The sequence below is a fragment of the Oncorhynchus gorbuscha genome, linkage group LG02 (assembly GCF_021184085.1).
Source record: "Oncorhynchus gorbuscha isolate QuinsamMale2020 ecotype Even-year linkage group LG02, OgorEven_v1.0, whole genome shotgun sequence".
Lineage (NCBI taxonomy): Eukaryota > Metazoa > Chordata > Actinopteri > Salmoniformes > Salmonidae > Oncorhynchus > Oncorhynchus gorbuscha.
This window is the reverse complement of record NC_060174.1, coordinates 107,550,702-107,572,647: the sequence shown is the minus strand read 5'-3', so window position 1 is coordinate 107,572,647 and position 21,946 is coordinate 107,550,702. Positions and strand designations below refer to the sequence as shown.

General features: G+C 45.0%; 3 protein-coding genes across 3 annotated transcripts in view; 1 reads left to right on the top strand and 2 right to left on the bottom strand.

Moving 5' to 3' along the window:
• Positions 1 to 5,669, top strand: part of LOC123990934 — a 31,209-nt gene extending 25,540 nt beyond the window's left edge. The window contains exons 12-14 of the mRNA XM_046291966.1: positions 4,298 to 4,498; positions 4,706 to 4,921; positions 5,106 to 5,669. Of these exons, the coding sequence (XP_046147922.1) occupies positions 4,298 to 4,498; positions 4,706 to 4,921; positions 5,106 to 5,667 (979 nt within the window). The 3' untranslated portion in view covers positions 5,668 to 5,669. The remainder of the gene's footprint in view (positions 1 to 4,297; positions 4,499 to 4,705; positions 4,922 to 5,105) is intronic.
• Positions 5,670 to 5,983: 314 nt separating this feature from the next.
• Positions 5,984 to 7,772, bottom strand: LOC124015317 (cytochrome c oxidase assembly factor 4 homolog, mitochondrial). Its single transcript, XM_046330481.1, has 2 exons — positions 7,641 to 7,772; positions 5,984 to 6,929 (listed from the first exon to the last, which is right to left on the bottom strand). The coding sequence occupies exon 2, from the start codon at positions 6,909 to 6,911 to the stop codon at positions 6,654 to 6,656; it is 258 nt and encodes an 85-aa protein (XP_046186437.1). The 5' UTR covers positions 6,912 to 6,929; positions 7,641 to 7,772; the 3' UTR covers positions 5,984 to 6,653.
• Positions 7,773 to 12,206: 4,434 nt separating this feature from the next.
• LOC123990927 (extensin-like) lies at positions 12,207 to 14,160 on the bottom strand. Its single transcript, XM_046291953.1, has 2 exons — positions 12,860 to 14,160; positions 12,207 to 12,660 (listed from the first exon to the last, which is right to left on the bottom strand). Exons 1-2 carry the CDS (start codon positions 14,158 to 14,160, stop codon positions 12,207 to 12,209), a joined length of 1,755 nt encoding a protein of 584 aa, XP_046147909.1.
• Between the last annotated feature and the right edge of the window lie 7,786 nt (positions 14,161 to 21,946).

Sequence of the window (21,946 nt, the reverse complement as noted above, 5' to 3'; positions counted from 1 at the left end):
TCCCTATGCTCTTGAGGTGCGTCCCGGAGTCCGCACCTTAGGGGGGGGTTCTGTCACGCCTTGGTCATTGTATCTTGTGTTTTTGTTATATGTTTGGGTAGGCCAGGGTGTGACATGGGTTTATATGTTGTTATTTCGTATTGGGTTTGTATTAATTGGGAGTGTGTATTATTAGGGGTGTGTCTAGTTAGGCTTGGCTGCCTGAGGCGATTCCTAATTGGAGTCAGCTGATTCTAGTTGTCTCGGATTGGGAACCGTATTTAGGCAGCCTGAGTGCACGTTGTATTTCGTGGGTGATTGTACCTGTCTCTGTGTTAGTCACCAGATAGGCTGTATTAGTTTCATTCGTTTGTTGTTTTCTTCTTCCGTTATTTCATGTACCGTATTAGCTTCATTAAAAGTCATGAGTAACCTACACGCTGCATTTCGGTCTGACTTTCTACAAACAACAGACGAAGTTCATTACACCCTCCTGTTCTCCACTCATTACCTGTAGAGTGTTGGAGGCTATTTTGTAAATGACATCGCCGAAGTCGAGGATTGGTAGGATGGTCAGTTTTACAAGGGAATGTTTGGCAGCATGAGTGAAGGATGCTTTGTTGCGAAATAGGACGCCAATTCTAGATTTAACTTTGGATTGGAGATGTTTGATGTGGGTCTGGAAGGAGAGTTTACAGTCTAACCAGACACCTAAGTATTTGTAGTTGTCCACGTATTCTAAGTCAGAGCCGTCCAGAGTAGTGATGTTGGACAGGCGGGTAGGTGCAGGCAGTGATCGGTTGAAGAGTATGCATTTAGTTTTACTTGTATTTAAGAGCAATTAGAGGCCACGGAAGGAGAGTTGTATGGCATTGAAGCTTGCCTGGAGGGTTGTTAACACAGTGGCCAAAGAAGGGCCAGAAGTATACAGAATGGTGTCATCTGCGTAGAGGTGGTTCAGAGACTCACCAGCAGCAAGAGCAACATCATTGATGTATACAGAGAAGAGAGTCGGTCCAAGAATTGAACCCTGTGGCACCCCCATAGAGACTGCCAGAGGTCCGGACAGCAAACCCTCCGATTTGACACACTGAACTCTATCAGAGAAGTAGTTGGTGAACCAGGCGAGGCAATCATTTGAGAAACTATGGCTGTCGAGTCTGCTGATGAGGATGTGGTGGTTGACAGAGTCGAAAGCCTTGGCCAGATCAATGAATACGGCTGCACAGTAATGTTTCTTATCAATGGCGGTTAAGATATTGTTTAGGACCTTGAGCGTGGCTGAGGTGCACCCATGACCAGCTCTAAAACCAGATTGCATAGCAGAGAAGGTATGGTGGGATTCGAAATGGTCGGTAATCTGTTTGTTAACTTGGCTTTCGAAGACCTTAGAAAGGCATGCTAGGATAGATATAGGTCTGTAGCAGTTTGGGTCAAGAGTGTCCCCCCCTTTGAAGAGGGGGATGACCGCAGCTGCTTTCCAATCTTTGGGAATCTCAGACGACACGAAACAGAGGTTGAACTTTGCAGTGGGCAGCTGGGAGGAGGTGTTCTTATTCTCCATGGACTGTACAGTGTCCCAGAACTTTTTTGAGTTAGTGTTGCAGGAAGCAAATTTCTGCTTGAAAAAGCTAGCCTTGGCTTTTCTAACTGCCTGTGTATAATGGTTTCTAGCTTCCCTGAACAGCTGCATATCACGGAGGCTGTTCGATGCTAATGCATGACGCCATAGGATGTTTTTGTGTTGGTTAAGGGCAGTCAGGCCTGGGGAGAACCAAGGGCTATATCTGTTCCTGGTTCTACATTTCTTAAATGGGACATGCTTATTTAAGATGGTTAGGAAGGCATTAAAAAAAACAGGCATCCTCTACTTACGGGATGAGATCAATATCCTTCCAGGATACCCCGGCCAGGTCGATTAGAAAGGCCTGCTCGCTGAAGTGTTTCAGGGAGCGTTTTACAGTGATGAGTGGAGGTCGTTTGACCGCTGACCCATTACGGATGCAGGCAATGAGGCAGTGATCGCTGAGATCTTGGTTGAAGACAGCAGATGTGTATTTAGAGGGGAAGTTGGTTAGGATGATATCTATGAGGGTGCCCGTGTTTAAGGCTTTGGGGAGGTACCTGGTAGGTTCATTGATAATTTGTGTGAGATTGAGGGCATCAAGCTTAGATTGTAGGATGGCTAGGGTGTTAAGCATGTTCCAGTTTAGGTCACTTAGCAGCACAAGCTCTGAAGACAGATGGGGGCAATCAGTTCACATATGGTGTCCAGAGCACAGCTGGGGGCAGAAGGTGGTCTATAACAGGCGGCAACGGTGAGAGACTTGTTTTTAGAGAGGTGGATTTTTAAAAGAAGAAGTTCAAATTGTTTGGGTACAGACCTGGATAGTTGGACAGAACTCTGCAGGCTATCTTTGTAGTAGATTGCAACACCGCCCCCTTTGGCAGTTCCATCGTGTCTGAAAATGTTGTAGTTAGGGATGATAATTTCAGAATTTTTGGTGGTCTTCCTAAACCAGGATTCAGACACAGCTAGAACATCCGGGTTGGCAGAGTGTGCTAAAGCAGTGAATAGAACAAACTTAGGGAGGAGGCTTCTAATGTTAACATGCATGAAACCAAGGCTATTATGGTTACAGAAGTCATCAAAAGAGAGCGCCTGGGGAATGCTACTACAGATGTAGGATTCTAATTTGAGCTAGTCCCCTACAGCAGGAAAATCATTTTGTGGATTATAATATAACTAATGGATTTTGGGGGATGCAGTCGATACATTTTTCTTCAGGGAAGTACGAAATATGAATTTCAAAATATCAAACTTCAGAAGACTTTTTTTAACCTCAAAAACACTACAAGTTTTACATTTCCTGAGTTGCAGGAAAGTTCTCCAGGGTGATCAAATGAAGATCCTAAATCTGGACATGGACAGCTGAATGTTAACCCGCAACTCCATGATCACCATGGAGATCCTAGTATTAGATTCTATAGTTATACATTATAATTCGTGTCATTCAGTGTTTCCCAAAGGGTCAACAACATTTAGGTTGTTGTCCTGATTCATCTAATCAAAGGCTTGATGATGAGTTGATTAGCTGAATCAGGTGTGTTGGTACAGTAACTAAAAGGTGAATCCCTTTGGGATCCCAGGACCAGGATTGGGAGTCAGTGATGTAACTCTATGTGTTGTACTAATGACCAGCAGGTAATGATGATCCAGTATATAAGTCTGTTGTCTCTGCCCAGGTCCTCACACTAGACCTGGGCTGTCAGGTCCACCTTATCACCTGAGGAGGTGGGTTCAACTTTACATTTACATGATAAACAGTGGCTTTAGTAGTTGATGGAGATGTTGACTTTCTGGTATTTAGTTTGATGTCTGATGTTGGGGAGAATCTCATCTAGTAATAAATATATAAATATATAAAATACATCAAATTAATTTAATGTGTTTTACGCTTCTCCCACGTCTTTATCTTGAAAATGAATAATTAGTTAGGTTCAATTTATTTTACTATTTGAATAATGACAAGTAACTGGTTGACGATGATGATTGCTACTGTCTTCCTCGTGTTGTCATTTGTGTCAGCAGCATCACAGTATGAAGAGGACTTTGTTGGCTTGTTGATTCAAGATGTTGCTGGCTGAAGCTTACTCTATCAGAAGTTTTATGCTACATTATGTAAAAGAAAAAATACCTTAAAATAAATTAGCGTTATTAATTTACTTGTCTTTTGTAGTCGTAACTTGTTTAGTTGTTGTATTCTTAATTTACACTCGTTCAACTCTCACTGGATCTCGATATAGGGAGTTATTTTACTACGACACCATTTGCAGATTCTTCTTTCATTGTTCTCTCTGCATGTTCCTGCAAACAGACCTTTCATTGTTCTCTCTGCATGTTCCTGCAAACAGACCTTTCATTGTTCTCTCTGCATGTTCGTTCCTGCAAACAGACCTTTCATTGTTCTCTCTGCATGTTCCTGCAAACAGACCTTTCATTGTTCTCTGCATGTTCCTGCAAACAGACCTTTCATTGTTCTCTCTGCATGTTCCTGTTCCTGCAAACAGACCTTTCATTGTTCTCTCTGCATGTTCCTGCAAACAGACCTTTCATTGTTCTCTCTGCATGTTCCTGCAAACAGACCTTTCATTGTTCTCTCTGCATGTTCCTGCAAACAGACCTTTCATTGTTCTCTCTGCATGTTCCTGCAAACAGACCTTTCATTGTTCTCTCTGCATGTTCCTGCAAACAGACCACGTTAAGACAGCAGACCAGGAGTGTATCTTAACCGTTCATCCATCCTGATTCCTGCAGCATGGCTCACGAGCAGTCAGTCCTTGTCTCTTCCAATGCCACATTCGTCCGTCCGTCATATTTCTACATTAATGGTTTTGAGAACATCCCTCACATCAAATACTACTATGTGTTCCTGGGTCTGGTCTACGCCGTGACAGTCCTGGCTAACTCCTTCATCATGACAGTTATCTACCTGGCCAGGAACCTCCACACGGCCAAGTATGTTGTTAGCTCCAACACAAGGTTTGGTCAAGAGTATTCTAACATCACATACATCTTTACATTTGATTTTCTAAACAAAGGGACCAGTGATTCTATCTTAGCAACAGCGTTGGTCTCATCAATCTGTTTACTTCCGAAAGCCTGAGCATCGCACATGAATATGACATTTTCCTAACCACCCCTCCCCCACCATCTTTAACCTAGGTACGTCGTAGTCTTCAACCTGGCTGCGACAGACCTGTGTGGGAGCACGGCTCTCATCCCTAAGCTCATAGAGACTTTTCTGTTTGAGAAGCAGTACATCTCCTACGAGGCCTGTCTCAGCAGCATGTTCTTTGTCTATGTCTTCATGACTATGCAGTCTCTCTCTCTCCTCACCCTGGCCTACGACAGGTTCGTTGCCATCGTCTTTCCTCTCAGGTAAGCATAAATGTTCAAAAGACAGAGCTTTCTTCATTTTTTTAATTCATATTTGTATCATTGGCGCTAGCAATGACAGGGTTGTGAGCTCGATTCCCGCTGGGGCCACCCATCACTGTTGTAAGTTGCTTCGGATACAAGCTTCTGCCAAATGATATATATTATTTTATTTTTCTTCTCTCAGGTACCATGTTATTGTGACCAGAACGGCCATGGTGGTGATCCTAGTAATACTGTGGCTGTTCACACTGGCTTTGATATCCTTCACTGTTAGCCTCATAACTCGCCTCTCCTTCTGTGGCTCTCTGGCGATAAAGAGCTTCTTCTGCGACCACGGCCCAACTTATGCACTGTCCTGCAACAACAACTCTCTCAACAACATCATGGCTTGGGTCTGTTTCCTGGTGGTAATGTGTGTCCCCATCGTACTGATAGTCCTCACGTATTTCTGCATTGCCATCGCGTTGATCAGGATTGCCACGGGGGAGGAGAGGGGTAAAGCCATGAGAACATGCACCTCTCACCTAATTCTGGTGGCCATCTTCTATCTGCCCATGGTGGGTAATAACATAGCTGCAGTAGTCAGCTACATACATCCTAATGCCAGGATTATCAACAACTCATTGACCCAGACCTTGCCTTCTATGTTGAACCCCATCATATACTCACTGAGGACAGAGGAGGTCATGGAGGCCATCAGAAAACTATACAAACGGAGCACTGGGAAACTGAACACAATAAGTTGACCTGTCACAATAAAAAAATACAAATTAATAAATGACTTAAGTGTGTAAATAGTTTCTAGTCTGAAAATATATCTCATTTAATTTACATCCCCCCCTCCTTTCAATCCTAGTCTCATTTTACTGTGGCTGCAATTGATGAGTGTCCTTCAATTTAGAACATTGGGGGTTATACTGCCACCTGGTGACTAAAGTCTGTAACATGTGGTACTGTAAACAAAAGGCCCAGTGTTGAACGACACGAGGTTGAATGTGATGGAAGTAAAAAAATAAAAAAATAAAAGTACAAAAAAATAAAAATAAGATGAAGAAAACCAACGATGGGGACATATACTTGTTTTAATGTCAAAATGAATAGAAGCACATTAAAATGTGCCTGTTAAGTCTACCACTACAGAAACTGATCTCTCTCTCTCTCTAGGGCAAGCACACACCCATCCACCCTTTAACCAATTATAAGCTGTGAATGAAATGTGAATGTTGTAGCTTTTCAACACACACACAGCCCCAAACCACATGATTGATTTAGAGAAGAGAATTGTCAGTTATCAATCTTGACGCATCAGGAGGGAAAACAGTCAGAGAAAAGGTTCTGCGGTCATAACAAATACTGTGACAAACAGTCTGTGCTCTAAGCAGTGTGACGGTGTTTTAACGTTGTCTTTTCCCACAACTTGATGAGTTGAGACCTACAGCTTTATGTGTAATCTTGTGAACCACCAGTCAGCACGGACCCAGTCAGCACAGACCCAGTCAGCACGGACCCAGTCAGCACGGACCCAGTCAGCACGGACCCAGTCAGCACGGACCCAGTCAGCACGGACCCAGTCTTGGGCTGTGGCCCAAAAAATCTCAGTTGCGATCCACCATTTGGGAAGGACTGTTTTAGACACGTTAACCAATTATAATGTCAGCGGCAAAATTAAAACGTTGATATCTCAGTATCTATCAGTCCAGATATGAAAACACCCAAACCACCCGATGCTCTTCTAGGCCGACTCTGTAGACGACCTCTGCTTCATCAGCTGTTCCTTCCGGGCCTTCTGGAAGGTCATCATACAGTCTTTAAAGGTCTGGACCTGAGTCTGACACTTCCTCCAGTCCTGGTGCTCGGCCATGCACTCCTGTACGGCGTAGTGCAGCTCCCCACATCCTGTCCTGCTGATCATCTGGTCCACTGGGTCCTCCTCATCCTGGTCCTGGTCGCTGGGGCGACGACTCCGGTCGTGGGGTGAAGGGGAGGCCATTACCTAAGGCAGCTCTGTCTGGGAGGGTGTCGGGGATAGAGCATAGAGGGGTTAATGGGATTAGAGACAGAGGCTGTCTTGAGAGATCAGGGGTGTATTTACTAGGAACCAAAGTCAAATTGTATTTGTCACATACACGTGTTCAGCAGATGGAACAAACAGGGGGTGGACCTAACTGAATTGGGGCAATAGACACTCGTTTCCGTTGCACAGTAATGAAAACACACAAGCACATCATGACAGATCTTGCGCAAAAGAAAATACTTCAATATTACTAAAACAATATATAATCAAAAACAATATCATGATAATTAACGATCAATTTCCCCCCCAGCTTCACTGGTAAACAAGCGCTGTAACATGGTGTGTGGGGGAACCCTGTGCCTGTAAAGGTGTGTAGTAATTGATTTGTAATTATTTCTCACTGATATGTTTCTAAACCCCGACCAGAAGATAAAGACGTCTGTGTTTGGTCTATATTCCCCTCTGTTGGATACGCATTTCGTAGTTAAAATACTCAAAAGTCGTGTCTTTCGTATTTTGGAGAAACGACAGTTTACACAAACGGAGAAAAGTTCCGTCATCACACATCTATACTTCGGTGAGTAACGAAAGTATATTGAAGCAAATCACTAAACAAAATCGGAAAACTAACGCAAAGATCACAAGCAACAGCCAATATTAGACATTCAGACATATCATAATCGTTGTCTCTCTTGAAAGCAGTACCTGGAATATTTTTCCTAGAGTTGAATACATTCACATTAACCCCGTGGATTTCATAACATGGGGGACGTATTTAAAGAACGGACAGGAAAGGGTTACATTTAAATGTGCACGGCCTACTTAGGACGAGCATCATTTCTGTTCCGCGTAGAAGGCCTACACCTACCTACTGCTCACGAGACCTACACTGTGTTTCGTTTGTGGAAATAAATGAATTCACTTTGTTAAATATAAATTGTATATTTTATTTCTGTGTGGAAAAAAACATGCAATTGTCATATTCTGAGGTATTTTTTTCAAACATTGAAATGTAGGACCTATAAGCACTTAAGGGCAGTGAAGTGCAATCTAATGTGATTCTCAACTAAAATCCATCAAATCAAATCAAATTTTATTCGTCACATACACATGGTTAGCAGATGTTAAATGCGAGTGTAGCGAAATGCTTGTGCTTCTAGTTCCGACAATGCAGTGATAACCAACAAGTAATCTAACTAACAATTCCAAAACTACTGTCTTATACACAGTGTAAGGGGATAAGGAATATGTACATAAGGATATATGAATGAGTGATGGTACAGAGCAGCATACAGTAGATGGTATCGAGTACAGTATATACATATGAGATGAGTGTGTAGACAAAGTAAACAAAGTGGCATAGTTAAAGTGGCTAGTGATACATGTATTACATAAGGATGCAGTCGATGATGTAGAGTACAGTATATACATATGCATATGAGATGAATAATGTAGGGTAAGTAACATTATATAAGGTAGCATTGTTTAAAGTGGCTAGTGATATATTTACATCATTTCCCATCAATTCCCATTATTAAAGTGGCTGGAGTTGGGTCAGTGTCAATGACAGTGTGTTGGCAGCAGCCACTCAATGTTAGTGGTGGCTGTTTAACAGTCTGATGGCCTTGAGATAGAAGCTGTTTTTCAGTCTCTCGGTCCCAGCTTTGATGCACCTGTACTGACCTCGCCTTCTGGATAATAGCGGGGTGAACAGGCAGTGGCTCGGGTGGTTGTTGTCCTTGATGATCTTTATGGCCTTCCTGTAACAACGGGTGGTGTAGGTGTCCTGGAGGGCAGGTAGTTTGCCCCCGGTGATGCGTTGTGCAGTCCTCACTACCCTCTGGAGAGCCTTACGGTTGAGGGTGGAAAGTAGGCTCAATAAGAATGATTCTGTTCCAGTCCCTGTACTCAGAAACACTAGTTTAAAAACAGAATGTGTTTTAACATGCAAGAAACTAAATAAATGTGTTATTTAAAAAAATATAGTATTGTCTGCCAGGAAGAACTGACAATAATATTAGCTCTATTCGGCAGGTAGTCTAGTGGTTAGAGTGTAGAGTGCGGTAGGTAGTCTAGTGGTTAGAGTGTAGGGGCAGCAGGTAGCCTAGTGGTTAGAGTGTAGGGGTGGCAGGTAGCCTAGTGGTTAGAGTGTAGGGGGCAGGTAGTCTAGTGGTTAGAGTGTAGGGGGCAGGTAGCCTAGTGGTTAGAGTGTAGGGGGCAGGTAGCCTAGTGGTTAGAGTGTAGGTGGCAGGTAGTCTAGTGGTTAGAGTGTAGGGGGGCAGGTAGCCTAGTGGTTAGAGTGTAGGGGGGCAGGTAGTCTAGTGGTTAGAGTGTAGGGGCAGCAGGTAGCCTAGTGGTTAGAGTGTAGGTGGCAGGTAGTCTAGTGGTTAGAGTGTAGGGGGGGCAGGTAGCCTAGTGGTTAGAGTGTAGGGGGGGCAGGTAGTCTAGTGGTTAGAGTGTAGGGGCGGTAGGTAGCCTAGTGGTTAGAGTGTAGGGGCGGCAGGTAGTCTAGTGGTTAGAGTGTAGGGGCGGTAGGTAGCCTAGTGGTTAGAGTGTAGGGACGGTAGGTAGCCTAGTGGTTAGAGTGTAGAGGCGGCAGGTAGTCTAGTGGTTAGAGTGTAGAGGCGGCAGGTAGTCTAGTGGTTTGAGTGTAGGGACGGTAGGTAGCCTAGTGGTTAGAGTGTAGAGGCGGCAGGTAGTCTAGTGGTTAGAGTGTAGGGGCGGTAGGTAGCCTAGTGGTTAGAGTGTAGGGACGGTTGGTAGTCTAGTGGTTAGAGTGTAGAGGCGGCAGGTAGTCTTGTGGTTTGAGTGTAGGGACAACTTCCTGTGTTCTACATTCCATACTCCCCACCTCTTCCTTTACTGACCAGAGCACACGATAATAATACTACTAGCATTCCACTACCTTTGCCAAAGATCGAGACCTTTTGCCTGGATTAATGACTTGACTGTCCTGCGGCCCAACGGGACCTGAATATCAACCCCCCTCTCTTCTCACTGCACTCTTACCCACCACATCATCCTTCTTCCAAGCGGCCCAGTGGGACCTGCAAATCTACCCCCCTCTATTCTCACTCACCACATCGGCCTCCTCATTACCCACCACACCCACGTGTACGGGAACCCAGCCAAAGCTTACCACCTCTCCCATCCTCTCCCATCCCATTAGTAGCGCCATCTTCTTCACAACCAAGTCTCCCCTATCCGACCTGCCAGTCTTCACACTACTCAACACTGCAGCCGAATCAGAACGGATTCACGCTCTGAGTGGTTTCACCTCCTCCACCTCTCTATAATCAACTCGGCCGCATTAACCAATCTTTTCAACCATCTGTATATATTCTTAAAAACAAATAAAAACGATTTTATATGTATATATATATATATATATATATATATATACACAGTTGAATTCGGGAAGTTTACATGCACCTAAATTAAATACATTTAAAGTCAGTTTTTCACAATTCCTGACATTTAATCCTAATAAAAATCCCCTGTCTTAGGTCAGTTAGGATAACCACTTTATTTTAAGAATGTAAAATGTCAGAATAATAGTAGAGAGAATGATTTATTTCAGCTTTTATTTCTTTCATCACATTCCCAGTGGGTCATAAGTTTACATACACTCAATTAGTATTTGGTAGCATTGCCTTTAAATTGTTTAACTTGAGTCAAACATTTTGGGTAGCCTTACACAAGCTTCTCACAATAAGTTGGGTGAATGTTGGCCCATTCCTCCTGACAGAGCTGGTGTAACTGAGTCAGGTTTGTAGGCCTCCTTGCTCGCACACGCTTTTTCAGTTCTGCTCACACATTTTCTATAGGATTGAGGTCAGGGCTTTGTGATGGCCACTCCTATACCTTGACTTTGTTGTCCTTAAGCCATTTAGCCACAACTTTGGTAGTATGCTTGGGGTCATTGTCCATTTGGAAGACCCATTTGTGACCAAGCTTTAACTTGCTGACTGATGTCTTGAGATGTTGCTTCAATATATCCACATAGTTTGATGATGCTATCTATTTGGTGAAGGGCACCAGTTCCCCCTGTAGCAAAGCACCCCCACAACATGATGCTGCCACCCCCGTGCTTCACGGTCGGGATGGTGTTCTTCTGCTTGCAAGCCTCCCCCTTTTTCTCCAAACATAACAATGGTCATTATGGCCAAACAGTTCTATGTTTGTTTCTTCAGACCAGAGGACATTTCTCCAAAAAGTACTATCTTTGTCCCCATGTGCAGTTGCAAACCGTAGTCTGGCTTTTTTTACGGTGGTTTTGGAGCAGTGGCTTCTTCCTTGCTGAGCGGCCTTTCAGGTTATGTCGAAATAAGACTTGTTTTACTGTGGATATAGATATTTTGTACCTGTTTCCTCCAGTATCTTCACAAGGTCCTTTGCTGTTCTTCTGGGATTGATTTGCACTTTTCTCACCAAAGTACGTTCATCTCTAGGAGACAGAACCCGTCTCCTTCCTGAGCGGTATGATGGCTGCGTGGTCCCATGGTGTTTATACTTGCGTACTATTGTTTGTACAGGTGAACGTGGTTCCGTCAGGCGTTTGGAAATTGCTCCCAAGGATAAACCAGACTTACGGAGGTCTGCAATTTTTATCCGAGGTCTTGGCTGATTTCTTTTGATTTTCCCATGATGTCAAGCAAAGAGGCACTGAGTTTGAAGGTCAACCTTGAAATACATCCACAGGTACACCTCCAATTGACTCCAATGATGTCAATTAGCCTATCAGAAGCTTCTAAAGCCATGACATAATTTTCTGCCATTTTCCAAACTGTTTAAAGGCACAGTCAACTTATTGTATGTAAACTTCTGACCCACTGGAATTGTGACAGTGAATTATAAGTGAAATAACCTGTCTGTAAACAATTGTTGAAAATTACTTGTGTCATGCACAAAGTAGATGTCCATACCGACTTGCCAAAACTATAGTTTGTTAAACAAGAAATGTGTGGAGTGGTTGAAAAACAAGTTTTAATGACTCCAACCTGAGTATATGTAAACTAGTTTTAATGACTCCAACCTGAGTATATGTAAACTAGTTTTAATGACTCCAACCTGAGTGTATGTAAACTAGTTTTAATGACTCCAACCTGAGTATATGTAAACTAGTTTTAATGACTCCAACCTGAGTGTATGTAAACTAGTTTTAATGACTCCAACCTGAGTGTATGTAAACTTCAGAATTCAACTATATGTACTGTATATGCATCTCCACACACCTTCTCGCGTCCTCACCCCATTCTCTTCTTCCCTCAATCATGTCCACATGGTCTGGAGGTGGTCTGGAGGTGGTCTGGATGTGGTCTGGAGGTGGTGCTCTGGGGGTGGTCTGGAGGTGGTCTGGAGGTGGTCTGGAGGTGGTGGTCTGGAGGTGGTGGTCTGGAGGTGGTCTGGAGGTGGTCTGGAGGTGGTGGTCTGGGGGTGGTCTGGAGGTGGTCTGGAGGTGGTCTGGAGGTGGTCTGGATGTGGTCTGGAGGTGGTGGTCTGGGGGTGGTCTGGAGGTGGTCTGGAGGTGGTCTGGATGTGGTCTGGAGGTGGTCTGGATGTGGTCTGGAGGTGGTCTGGAGGTGGTCTGGAGGTGGTGGTCTGGAGGTGGTCTGGAGGTGGTCTGGAGGTGGTCTGGATGTGGTCTGGAGGTGGTGGTCTGGGAGTGGTCTGGAGGTGGTCTGGAGGTGGTCTGGAGGTGGTCTGGATGTGGTCTGGATGTGGTCTGGAGGTGGTGGTCTGGGAGTGGTCTGGAGGTGGTCTGGAGGTGGTCTGGAGGTGGTCTGGATTATATGCCATTTAGCAGACGCTTTTATCCAAAGCGACTTACAGTCATGTGTGCATACATTCTACGTATGGGTGGTCCCGGGAATCGAACCCACTACCCTGGCGTTACAAGCGCCATGCTCTACCAACTGAGCTACAGAAGGATGTGGTCTGGGGGTGGTCTGGAGGTGGTCTGGAGGTGGTCTGGGGGTGTTCTGGAGGTGGTGGTCTGGGGGTGGTCTGGAGGTGGTCTGGGGGTGGTGGTCTGGAGGTGGTCTGGAGGTGGTGGTCTGGGGGTGTTCTGGAGGTGGTGGTCTGGGGGTGGTCTGGGGATGGTCTGGAGGTGGTCTGGAGGTGGTGGTCTGGGGGTGGTCTGGAGGTGGTCTGGAGGTGGTCTGGAGGTGGTGGTCTGGAGGTGGTCTGGAGGTGGTGGTCTGGGGGTGGTCTGGAGGTGGTCTGGAGGTGGTCTGGAGGTGGTGGTCTGGGGGTGGTCTGGAGGTGGTGGTCTGGGGGTGGTCTGGAGGTGGTCTGGAGGTGGTCTGGAGGTGGTCTGGAGGTGGTGGTCTGGAGGTGGTCTGGAGGTGGTCTGGAGGTGGTCTGGAGGTGGTGGTCTGGAGGTGATCTGGAGGTGGTCTGGAGATGATCTGGAGGTGGTGGTCTGGGGGTGGTCTGGAGGTGGTGGTCTGGAGGTGGTCTGGGGGTGGTCTGGAGGTGGTGGTCTGGAGGTGATCTGGAGGTGGTCTGGAGGTGGTCTGGAGGTGGTGGTCTGGAGGTGGTGGTCTGGGGGTGGTCTGGAGGTGGTGGTCTGGAGGTGGTCTGGGGGTGGTCTGGAGGTGGTGGTCTGGAGGTGGTGGTCTGGGGGTGGTCTGGAGGTGGTGGTCTGGAGTTGGTCTGGGGGTGGTCTGGAGGTGGTGGTCTGGAGGTGATCTGGAGGTGGTCTGGGGGTGGTGGTCTGGAGGTGGTCTGGAGGTGGTCTGGGGGTGGTGGTCTGGAGGTGGTCTGGGGGTGATCTGGAGGTGGTGGTCTGGAGGTGGTCTGGAGATGGTCTGGAGGTGGTTTGGGGGTAATGGTCTGGAGGTGGTCTGGGGGTGGTCTGGAGGTGGTCTGGAGGTGGTTTGGGGGTAATGGTCTGGAGGTGGTCTGGGGGTGGTTTGGGGGTAATGGTCTGGAGGTGGTCTGGGGGTGGTCTGGAGGTGGTCTGGAGGTGGTCTGGGGGTGTTCTGGAGGTGGTCTGGAGGTGGTCTGGATGTGGTCTGGAGGTGGTGGTCTGGGGGTGGTCTGGAGGTGGTCTGGAGGTGGTCTGGAGGTGGTCTGGAGGTGGTCTGGGGGTGGTCTGGGGGTGGTCTGGGGGTGGTCTGGAGGTGGTCTGGAGGTGGTCTGGAGGTGGTCTGGAGGTGGTGGTCTGGAGGTGGTCTGGAGGTGATCTGGAGGTGGTGACTTGGGGGTGGTCTGGGGGCATCTAAAGATAATTTCCTGCATTTCTACACAATCTAATATTACCCATAATCCTTCTAGTCATTCATCTATTTAGAACAACAAAAGGTAAGCAAAAATACCCTAAAATACCTCAAATAAAAATGCCCACAGTCATCAGGCTAATAAGTAAGAGATCATTATTAAATATGCTTGTGATTGATAAGACAGAGGTAGATCAAAGGTAATTCAAAAATTAATATTGTTTTGTACCTTTAGCAAATCGCCGAACAAATGAACTCTTAAAAATATTAAGCACAAAGACTTTTGATTGTCTTCATTAATTAAGATTATTATTATTTATTTATTTCCTCTATATCAAATTTCAGCCTGAGCTGCCTGCCCGACCAGTCTAGTCAATAACTCCACTCATTCCCAACGCATTTTCCTTCCCACCTTCTGTTTTGTTGTCGTTGTTGGAAAAGCAAAGTAAAAAAGAAGAAAACACCTAAAAGAATATCGATATTCAATCATTTTGGCCGCTGGTTTCGTCATTTGATCGAGGTTTAGTGTGATCAAAAAGAGCTAGCTATCAACGTACAGCTTTTGGCCAGCTATCACTCTAACAGTACATCAATGGTACATCATCTACTTTTGTTGAAATGGGACAAAACACATGCTACAAAACATTTGTTGTTTATAGCGATCGGAGGTGGCTATTATAACTACGTGACAGATAGCTAGAACCTAGTGCTGAAATGGCTGTAGTAGCTACTAGCTAACATTAGCTAACGTTCAATGTCAGTTACACCACTAGGTCAGCACTGGGGATCAACACTAGTTTAGTTTTTTCCTGTTAAGTTAAACAGCAGTTACCTTGTCAACTATATAAACTGAAGAGTAGCCAGTTCCTGTTCTGCTTGCTTTTACAACTCAAAGAAAGAGCACAACACACACACAGATAGCAGCTGCCTGTGTTAATCTCTCTCATACCTTTCCAGCAGCCTTTCAGAAGCTTTGCCTTCACACAGCCTGTCCGCCCGCTCTGTAGTGTCCGCGTGGTCCTAAATCCAGCACCTACAAAGCCAGCTTCACATGGTCTACCCGACCACTCTGAGGCATCCGCATGGTCCCAAAACACACAATGCCGCTTTTTGTTTCACAGTGCAATGATAAAGCTGGGGGGTGAAAATGCCAGTTCTGAAGGTGTGTGTGTGTGCGTGTGCGGGGGGGTCATGACCTCCACCGTCCCCGGTGAAAGTTGCTCCCCTGATATACTCTACCACCTTCTGCTCAATTGTCCATCCGTATGCCCTCTGCTCACCCACTCCTCATTCCTAGCATTCCCCAGTTGCTGCGACCGCTGGATGTCCTTCTAAACTCCCTTTCAACCTCTCCCCGTATGCTAGCGCAAGTTTCTCCCCTAGGGCTTCCCAGGAGAGATCTTTTCATTAAAGTATGCTGATCATGTAGCCTCGTGGCATAGCAGTCATCAGTCTGGTAATATGAGGCTACTAATCATTTCCTATTGTTCCACATCCTCTTGAAGATTTTAACCCCATAGAAAAGCTCAAACCTCACGGGACACACTGTGCTGCTCTGTTTCCTTGGTGTTTAATTACTGTCTGACTGAGACAGTAAACAAACAACAGATAAATAATGTCATTCCAGAACTCTATAGTCTAGTCCTACTTTACTGTGGAATAGTCATATTCTACTCTATAGTCTAGTCCTACTTTACTGTCGAATAGTCATATTCTACTCTATAGTCTAGTCCTACTTTACTGTCGAATAGTCCTATTCTACTCTATAGTCTAGGTCTACTTATTGTGGAATAGTCCTATTCTACTCTATAGTCTAGGTCTACTTATTGTGGAATAGTCCTATTCTACTCTATAGTCAAGTCCTACTTACTGATATGAATTACAGACGAGTCAACCTCTCTCTGTCTCTCTGTCTCTCTTTCTCTCTGTCTCTCTGTCTCTCTGACCCTCTCTCAATACAATTCAATTCAATTCAAGGGGCTTTATTGGCATGGGAAACATGTGATAACATTGCCAAAGCAAGTGAGGTAGATAATATATAGAGTGAATATATAAAGTCAAATAAACAATATAAATTAACAGTAAACATTACACCTACAGAAGTTTCAAAACAATAAAGACATTACAAATGTCATATTATATATATACAGTGTTTTAACAATGTACAAATGGTTAAAGGACACAATATAAAATAAATAAGAATAAATATGGGTTGTATTTACAATGGTGTTTGTTCTTCACTGGTTGCCCTTTTCTCGTGGCAACAGGTCACAAATCTTGCTGCTGTGATGTCACACTGTGGAATTTCACCCAGTAGATATGGGAGTTGATCAAAATTGGATTTGTTTTCGAATTCTTTGTGGATCTGTGTAATCTGAGGGAAATATGTCTCTCTAATATGGCCATACATTGGGCAGGAGGTTAGGAAGTGCAGCTCAGTTTCCACCTCATTTTGTGGGCAGTGAGCACATAGCCTGTCTTCTCTTGAGAGCCATGTCTGCCTACGGTGGCCTTTCTCAATAGCAAGGCTATGCTCACTGAGTCTGTACATTGTCAAAGCTTTCCTTAATTTTGGGTCAGTCACAGTGGTCAGGTATTCTGCCTCTGTGTACTCTCTGTGTAGAGCCCCAGGACCAGCTTGCTTAGGGGACTCTTCTCCAGGTTCATCTCTCTGTCGGTGATGGCTTTGTTATGGAAGGTTTAGGAATCGCTTCCTTTTAGGTGGTTGTAGAATTTAACGGCTCTAGTGGGTATCGGCCTAATTCTGCTCTTCATGCATTATTTGGTGTTCTACGTTGTACACGGAGGATATGTTTGTTTGTGATGTTTGTAGAATTCTGCATGCAGAGTCTCAATTTGGTGTTTGTCCCATTTTGTGAAGTCTTGGTTGGTGAGCGGACCCCAGACCTCACAACCATAAAGGGCAATGGGCTCCATGACTGATTCAAGTATTTTTTGCCAAATCCTAATTGGTATGTTGAAATTTATGTTCCTTCTGATGGCAAAGAATGCCCTTCTTGCCTTGTCTCTCGGATCGTTCACAGCTTTGTGGAAGTTACCTGTGGCGCTGATGTTTAGGCCAAGGTATGTATAGTTTTTTGTGTGCTCTAGGGCAACAGTGTCTAGATGGAATTTGTATTTGTGGTCCTGGCGACTGGACCTTTTTTGGAACATCATTATTTTGGTCTTACTGAGATTTACTGTCAGGGCCCAGGTCTGACAGAATCTATACAGAAGATCTAGGTGCTGCTGTAGGCCCTCCTTGGTTGGTGACAGAAGCACCAGATCAACAGCAAACAGCAGACATTTGACTTCGGATTCTAGTAGGGTGAGGCCGGGTGCTGCAGACTTTTCTAGTGCCCGCGCCAATTCGTTGATATTCAATATATGTTGAAGAGGGTGGGGCTTAAGCTGCATCCCTGTCTCACCCCACGACCCTGTGGGAAGAAATGTGTGTGTTTTTTGCTCATTTTAACTGCACACTTGTTGTTTGTGTACATGGATTTTATAATGTCGTATGTTTTACCCCCAACACCACTTTCCATCAGTTTGTATAGCAGACCCTCATGCCAAATTGAGTCGAAGGCTTTTTTGAAATCAACAAAGCATGAGAAGACTTTGCCTTTGTTTTGGTTTGTTTGGTTGTCAATTAGGGTGTGCAGGGTGAATACATGGTCTGTTGTACGGTAATTTGGTAAAAAGCCAATTTGACATTTGCTCAGTACATTGTTTTCATTGAGGAAATGTACGAGTCTGCTGTTAATGATAATGCAGAGGATTTTCCCAAGGTTACTGTTGACGCATATTCCACGATAGTTATTGGGGTCAAATTTGTCTCCACTTTTGTGGATTGGGGTGATTAGTCCTTGGTTCCAAATATTGGGGAAGATGCCAGAGCTAAGGATGATGTTAAAAAGTTTTAGTATAGCCAATTGGAATTTGTTGTCTCTATATTTGATCATTTCATTGAGGATACCATCAACACCGCAGGCCTTCTATCTCTCTGTCTCTCTGTCTCTCTATCTCTGTCTCTCTATCTCTATCTCTCTGTCTCTCTGTCTCTCTATCTCTCTGTCTCCCTGTCTCTCTATCTCTCTGTCTCTCTGTCTCTCTGTCTCTCTGTCTCTGTCTCTCTTTCTCTGTCTCTCTATCTCTCTGTCTCTCTATCTCTGTCTCTCTATCTCTCTGTCTCTCTGTCTCTCTTTCTCTCTGTCTCTGTCTCTCTTTCTCTCTGTCTCTGTCTCTCTGTCTCTCTGTCTCTCTGTCTCTCTGTCTCTCTTTCTCTCTATCTCTATCTCTCTGTCTCTCTGTCTCTCTTTCTCTCTGTCTCTCTATCTCTGTCTCTCTATCTCTGTCTCTCTATCTCTCTGTCTCCCTGTCTCTCTATCTCTCTGTCTCTCTGTCTCTCTTTCTCTCTGTCTCTGTCTCTCTTTCTCTGTCTCTCTATCTCCCTGTCTCTCTATCTCTCTGTCTCTCTGTCTGTCTCTCTGTCTCTCTGTCTCTCTTTCTCTCTGTCTCTGTCTCTCTTTCTCTCTGTCTCTCTGTCTCTCTATCTCTCTGTCTCTCTGTCTCTCTATCTCTGTCTATCTATCTCTGTCTCTCTATCTCTGTCTCTCTGTCTCTCTGTCTCCCTGTCTCTCTATCTCTCTGTCTCCTTGTCTCTCTATCTCTCTGTCTCTCTGTCTCTCTTTCTCTCTGTCTCTCTATCTCTCTGTCTCTGTCTCTCTATCTCTCTGTCTCTCTTTCTCTCTGTCTCTGTCTCTCTTTCTCTGTGTCTCTGTCTCTCTGTCTCTCTGTCTCTCTATCTCTGTCTCTCTTTCTCTCTGTCTCTGTCTCTCTTTCTCTCTGTCTCTCTATCTCCCTGTCTCTCTGTCTCTCTGTCTCTCTTTCTCTCTGTCTCTCTATCTCTCTGTCTCCTTGTCTCTCTTTCTCTCTGTCTCTCTGTCTCTCTTTCTCTCTGTCTCTCTGTCTCTCTGTCTCTCTGTCTCTCTGTCTCTCTGTCTCTCTATCTCTCTGTCTCTCTATCTCTCTGTCTCTCTATCTCTGTATCTCTATCTCTCTATCTCTGTCTCTCTGTCTCCCTGTCTCTCTATCTCTCTGTCTCCTTGTCTCTCTGTCTATCTGTCTCTCTGTCTCTCTGTCTCTCTGTCTCTCTGTCTCCCTGTCTCCCTGTCTCTCTGTCTCTCTGTCTCTCTTTCTCTCTCTCTGTCTCCCTGTCTCTCTATCCCTCTGTCTCTGTCTCTCTGTCTCTCTGTCTCTCTGTCTCTCTGTCTCTCTGTCTCTCTTTCTCTCTATCTCTATCTCTCTGTCTCTCTGTCTCTCTTTCTCTCTGTCTCTCTATCTCTGTCTCTCTATCTCTGTCTCTCTATCTCTCTGTCTCCCTGTCTCTCTATCTCTCTGTCTCTCTGTCTCTCTTTCTCTCTGTCTCTGTCTCTCTTTCTCTGTCTCTCTATCTCCCTGTCTCTCTATCTCTCTGTCTCTCTGTCTCTCTGTCTCTCTGTCTCTCTGTCTCTCTTTCTCTCTGTCTCTCTTTCTCTCTGTCTCTCTGTCTCTCTATCTCTCTGTCTCTCTGTCTCTCTATCTCTGTCTCTCTGTCTATCTATCTCTGTCTCTCTATCTCTGTCTCTCTGTCTCTCTGTCTCCCTGTCTCTCTATCTCTCTGTCTCCTTGTCTCTCTATCTCTCTGTCTCTCTGTCTCTCTTTCTCTCTGTCTCTCTATCTCTCTGTCTCTGTCTCTCTATCTCTCTGTCTCTCTTTCTCTCTGTCTCTCTGTCTCTGTCTTCTCTCTCTGTCTCTCTTTCTCTCTGTCTCTCTCTCTATCTCTGTCTCTCTTTCTCTCTGTCTCTGTCTCTCTTTCTCTCTGTCTCTCTATCTCCCTGTCTCTCTGTCTCTCTGTCTCTCTTTCTCTCTGTCTCTCTATCTCTCTGTCTCCTTGTCTCTCTTTCTCTCTGTCTCTCTGTCTCTCTTTCTCTCTGTCTCTCTGTCTCTCTGTCTCTCTGTCTCTCTATCTCTCTGTCTCTCTATCTCTCTGTCTCTCTATCTCTGTATCTCTATCTCTCTATCTCTGTCTCTCTGTCTCCCTGTCTCTCTATCTCTCTGTCTCCTTGTCTCTCTGTCTATCTGTCTCTCTGTCTCTCTGTCTCTCTGTCTCTCTGTCTCCCTGTCTCCCTGTCTCTCTGTCTCTCTGTCTCTCTTTCTCTCTCTCTGTCTCCCTGTCTCTCTATCCCTCATGGTGTGTTACTAGAAGCGCTGAGACATTTTATGACACAGACGCATTAAAAACAGAATAATATTAGTCAGTAACAGCGTTGTGTTGTTGGAGATGACGACTGAATATTAGTCAGTAGCCAAGTCAATAGAGGAATTCTGTCTCTGGAGCCAATTGATAGAAAGATAAGTCCTTTTTATAGTGTAATTGAATGTAAGTTAGAACAGCTTTGTGTTGTTGGAGATGACGACTGAAGAGCACAGCGGAGATGTGCCATACTGTTGTCTGCCGTAGAGCGTATGACCACAGGTGTGTTTGGTCACTGGCTGTGTGTGTGTGTGTGTGTGTGTGTGTGTGTGTGTGTGTGTGTGTGTGTGTGTGTGTGTGTGTGTGTGTGTGTGTGTGTGTGTGTGTGTGTGTGTGTGTGTGTGTGTGTGTGTGTGTGTGTGTGTGTGTGTGTGTGTGTGAGACATCTAGCTAGCCAAATGCACTTCGTAAAATTTCACCATAATCATCATTACTGCATCTTGTTAAACATCTCCTCAGGTGTAGGGAAATTCGTTTTTTTGATTAAATCTGCTCTGATCATAAACACAAGTAGCCCACTGACTGATACACAAGATATACATAAGTATGTGGACACCCCTTCAAATGAGTGGATTTGGCTATTGCAGCCACACCTGTTGCTGACAGGTATATTAAAATTAAGTACACAGCCATGCAATCTCCATAGACAGACATTGGCAGTTGAATGGCCCTTACTGAAGAGCTCAGTGACTTTCAACTTGGCACTGTCATACGATGCCACCTTTCCAACAAGTCAGTTCGTCAAATTTCTGCCCTGCTAGAGCTGCCCCGGGTCAACTGTAAGGGCTGTTATTGTGAAGTGGAAACGTCTTGGAGTAACAACGGCGATAGGCCACACAAGCTCACAGAACGGGAGTGCTGAAGCACGTAAAAATCGTCTGTCCAAACTGCCTCTGGAAGCAACGTCAGAAAAACAGTTTGTCGGGTTTCCATTGGCCGAGCAGCCTCACACAAGCCTAAGATCACCATGTGCAATGTCAAGGGTCGGCCTGGAGTGGTGTAAAGCTCACCGCCATTGGACTCTGGAGCAGTAGAACACGTGTTCTCTGGAGTGATGAATCACGCTTCACCATCTGGCAGTCTGCCGGACAATTCTGTGTGTGACAGATGCCAGGAGAACTCTACCTGCCCCAATGCATTGTCTCAACTGTAAAGTTTGGTGGAGGAGGAATAATGATCTGGGGATGTTTTTCATGCTTCGGGCCCCTTAGTTCCAGTGGAGGGAAATCTTAACGCTACATTATACAATTCATATTCAGGAAACTTAAATGTCCTCAAAGAGGTAATTCATCTTGCAGCAGTCATAAAACATGTCAAATCTAAAACTGTACAATGAATAGCAAAGGATATTTACACAAACAAAATAGTGAAAGTGCTCAGTGCAATTCGTCCGACAATTGTTCAAAGTTACAGAATTGCATTCGGAATAAATCCGGCCCTAATTTATACGTATATATATTTTTTTACCTTAGTTCGCCTGTACCTGCATCCAG

Bases quoted from the DNA above. Each gene is read 5' to 3' on its own strand.
- LOC124015317 (XM_046330481.1), bottom strand. From the start codon at position 6,911: ATGGCCTCCCCTTCACCCCACGACCGGAGTCGTCGCCCCAGCGACCAG.
- LOC123990927 (XM_046291953.1), bottom strand. From the start codon at position 14,160: ATGCCCCCAGACCACCCCCAAGTCACCACCTCCAGATCACCTCCAGAC. The intron at 12,661-12,859 runs GTAGCTCAGTTG...CACCACCTCCAG, and splicing joins CCCCCAGACCACATCCTTCT to ACCACATCCAGACCACATCC.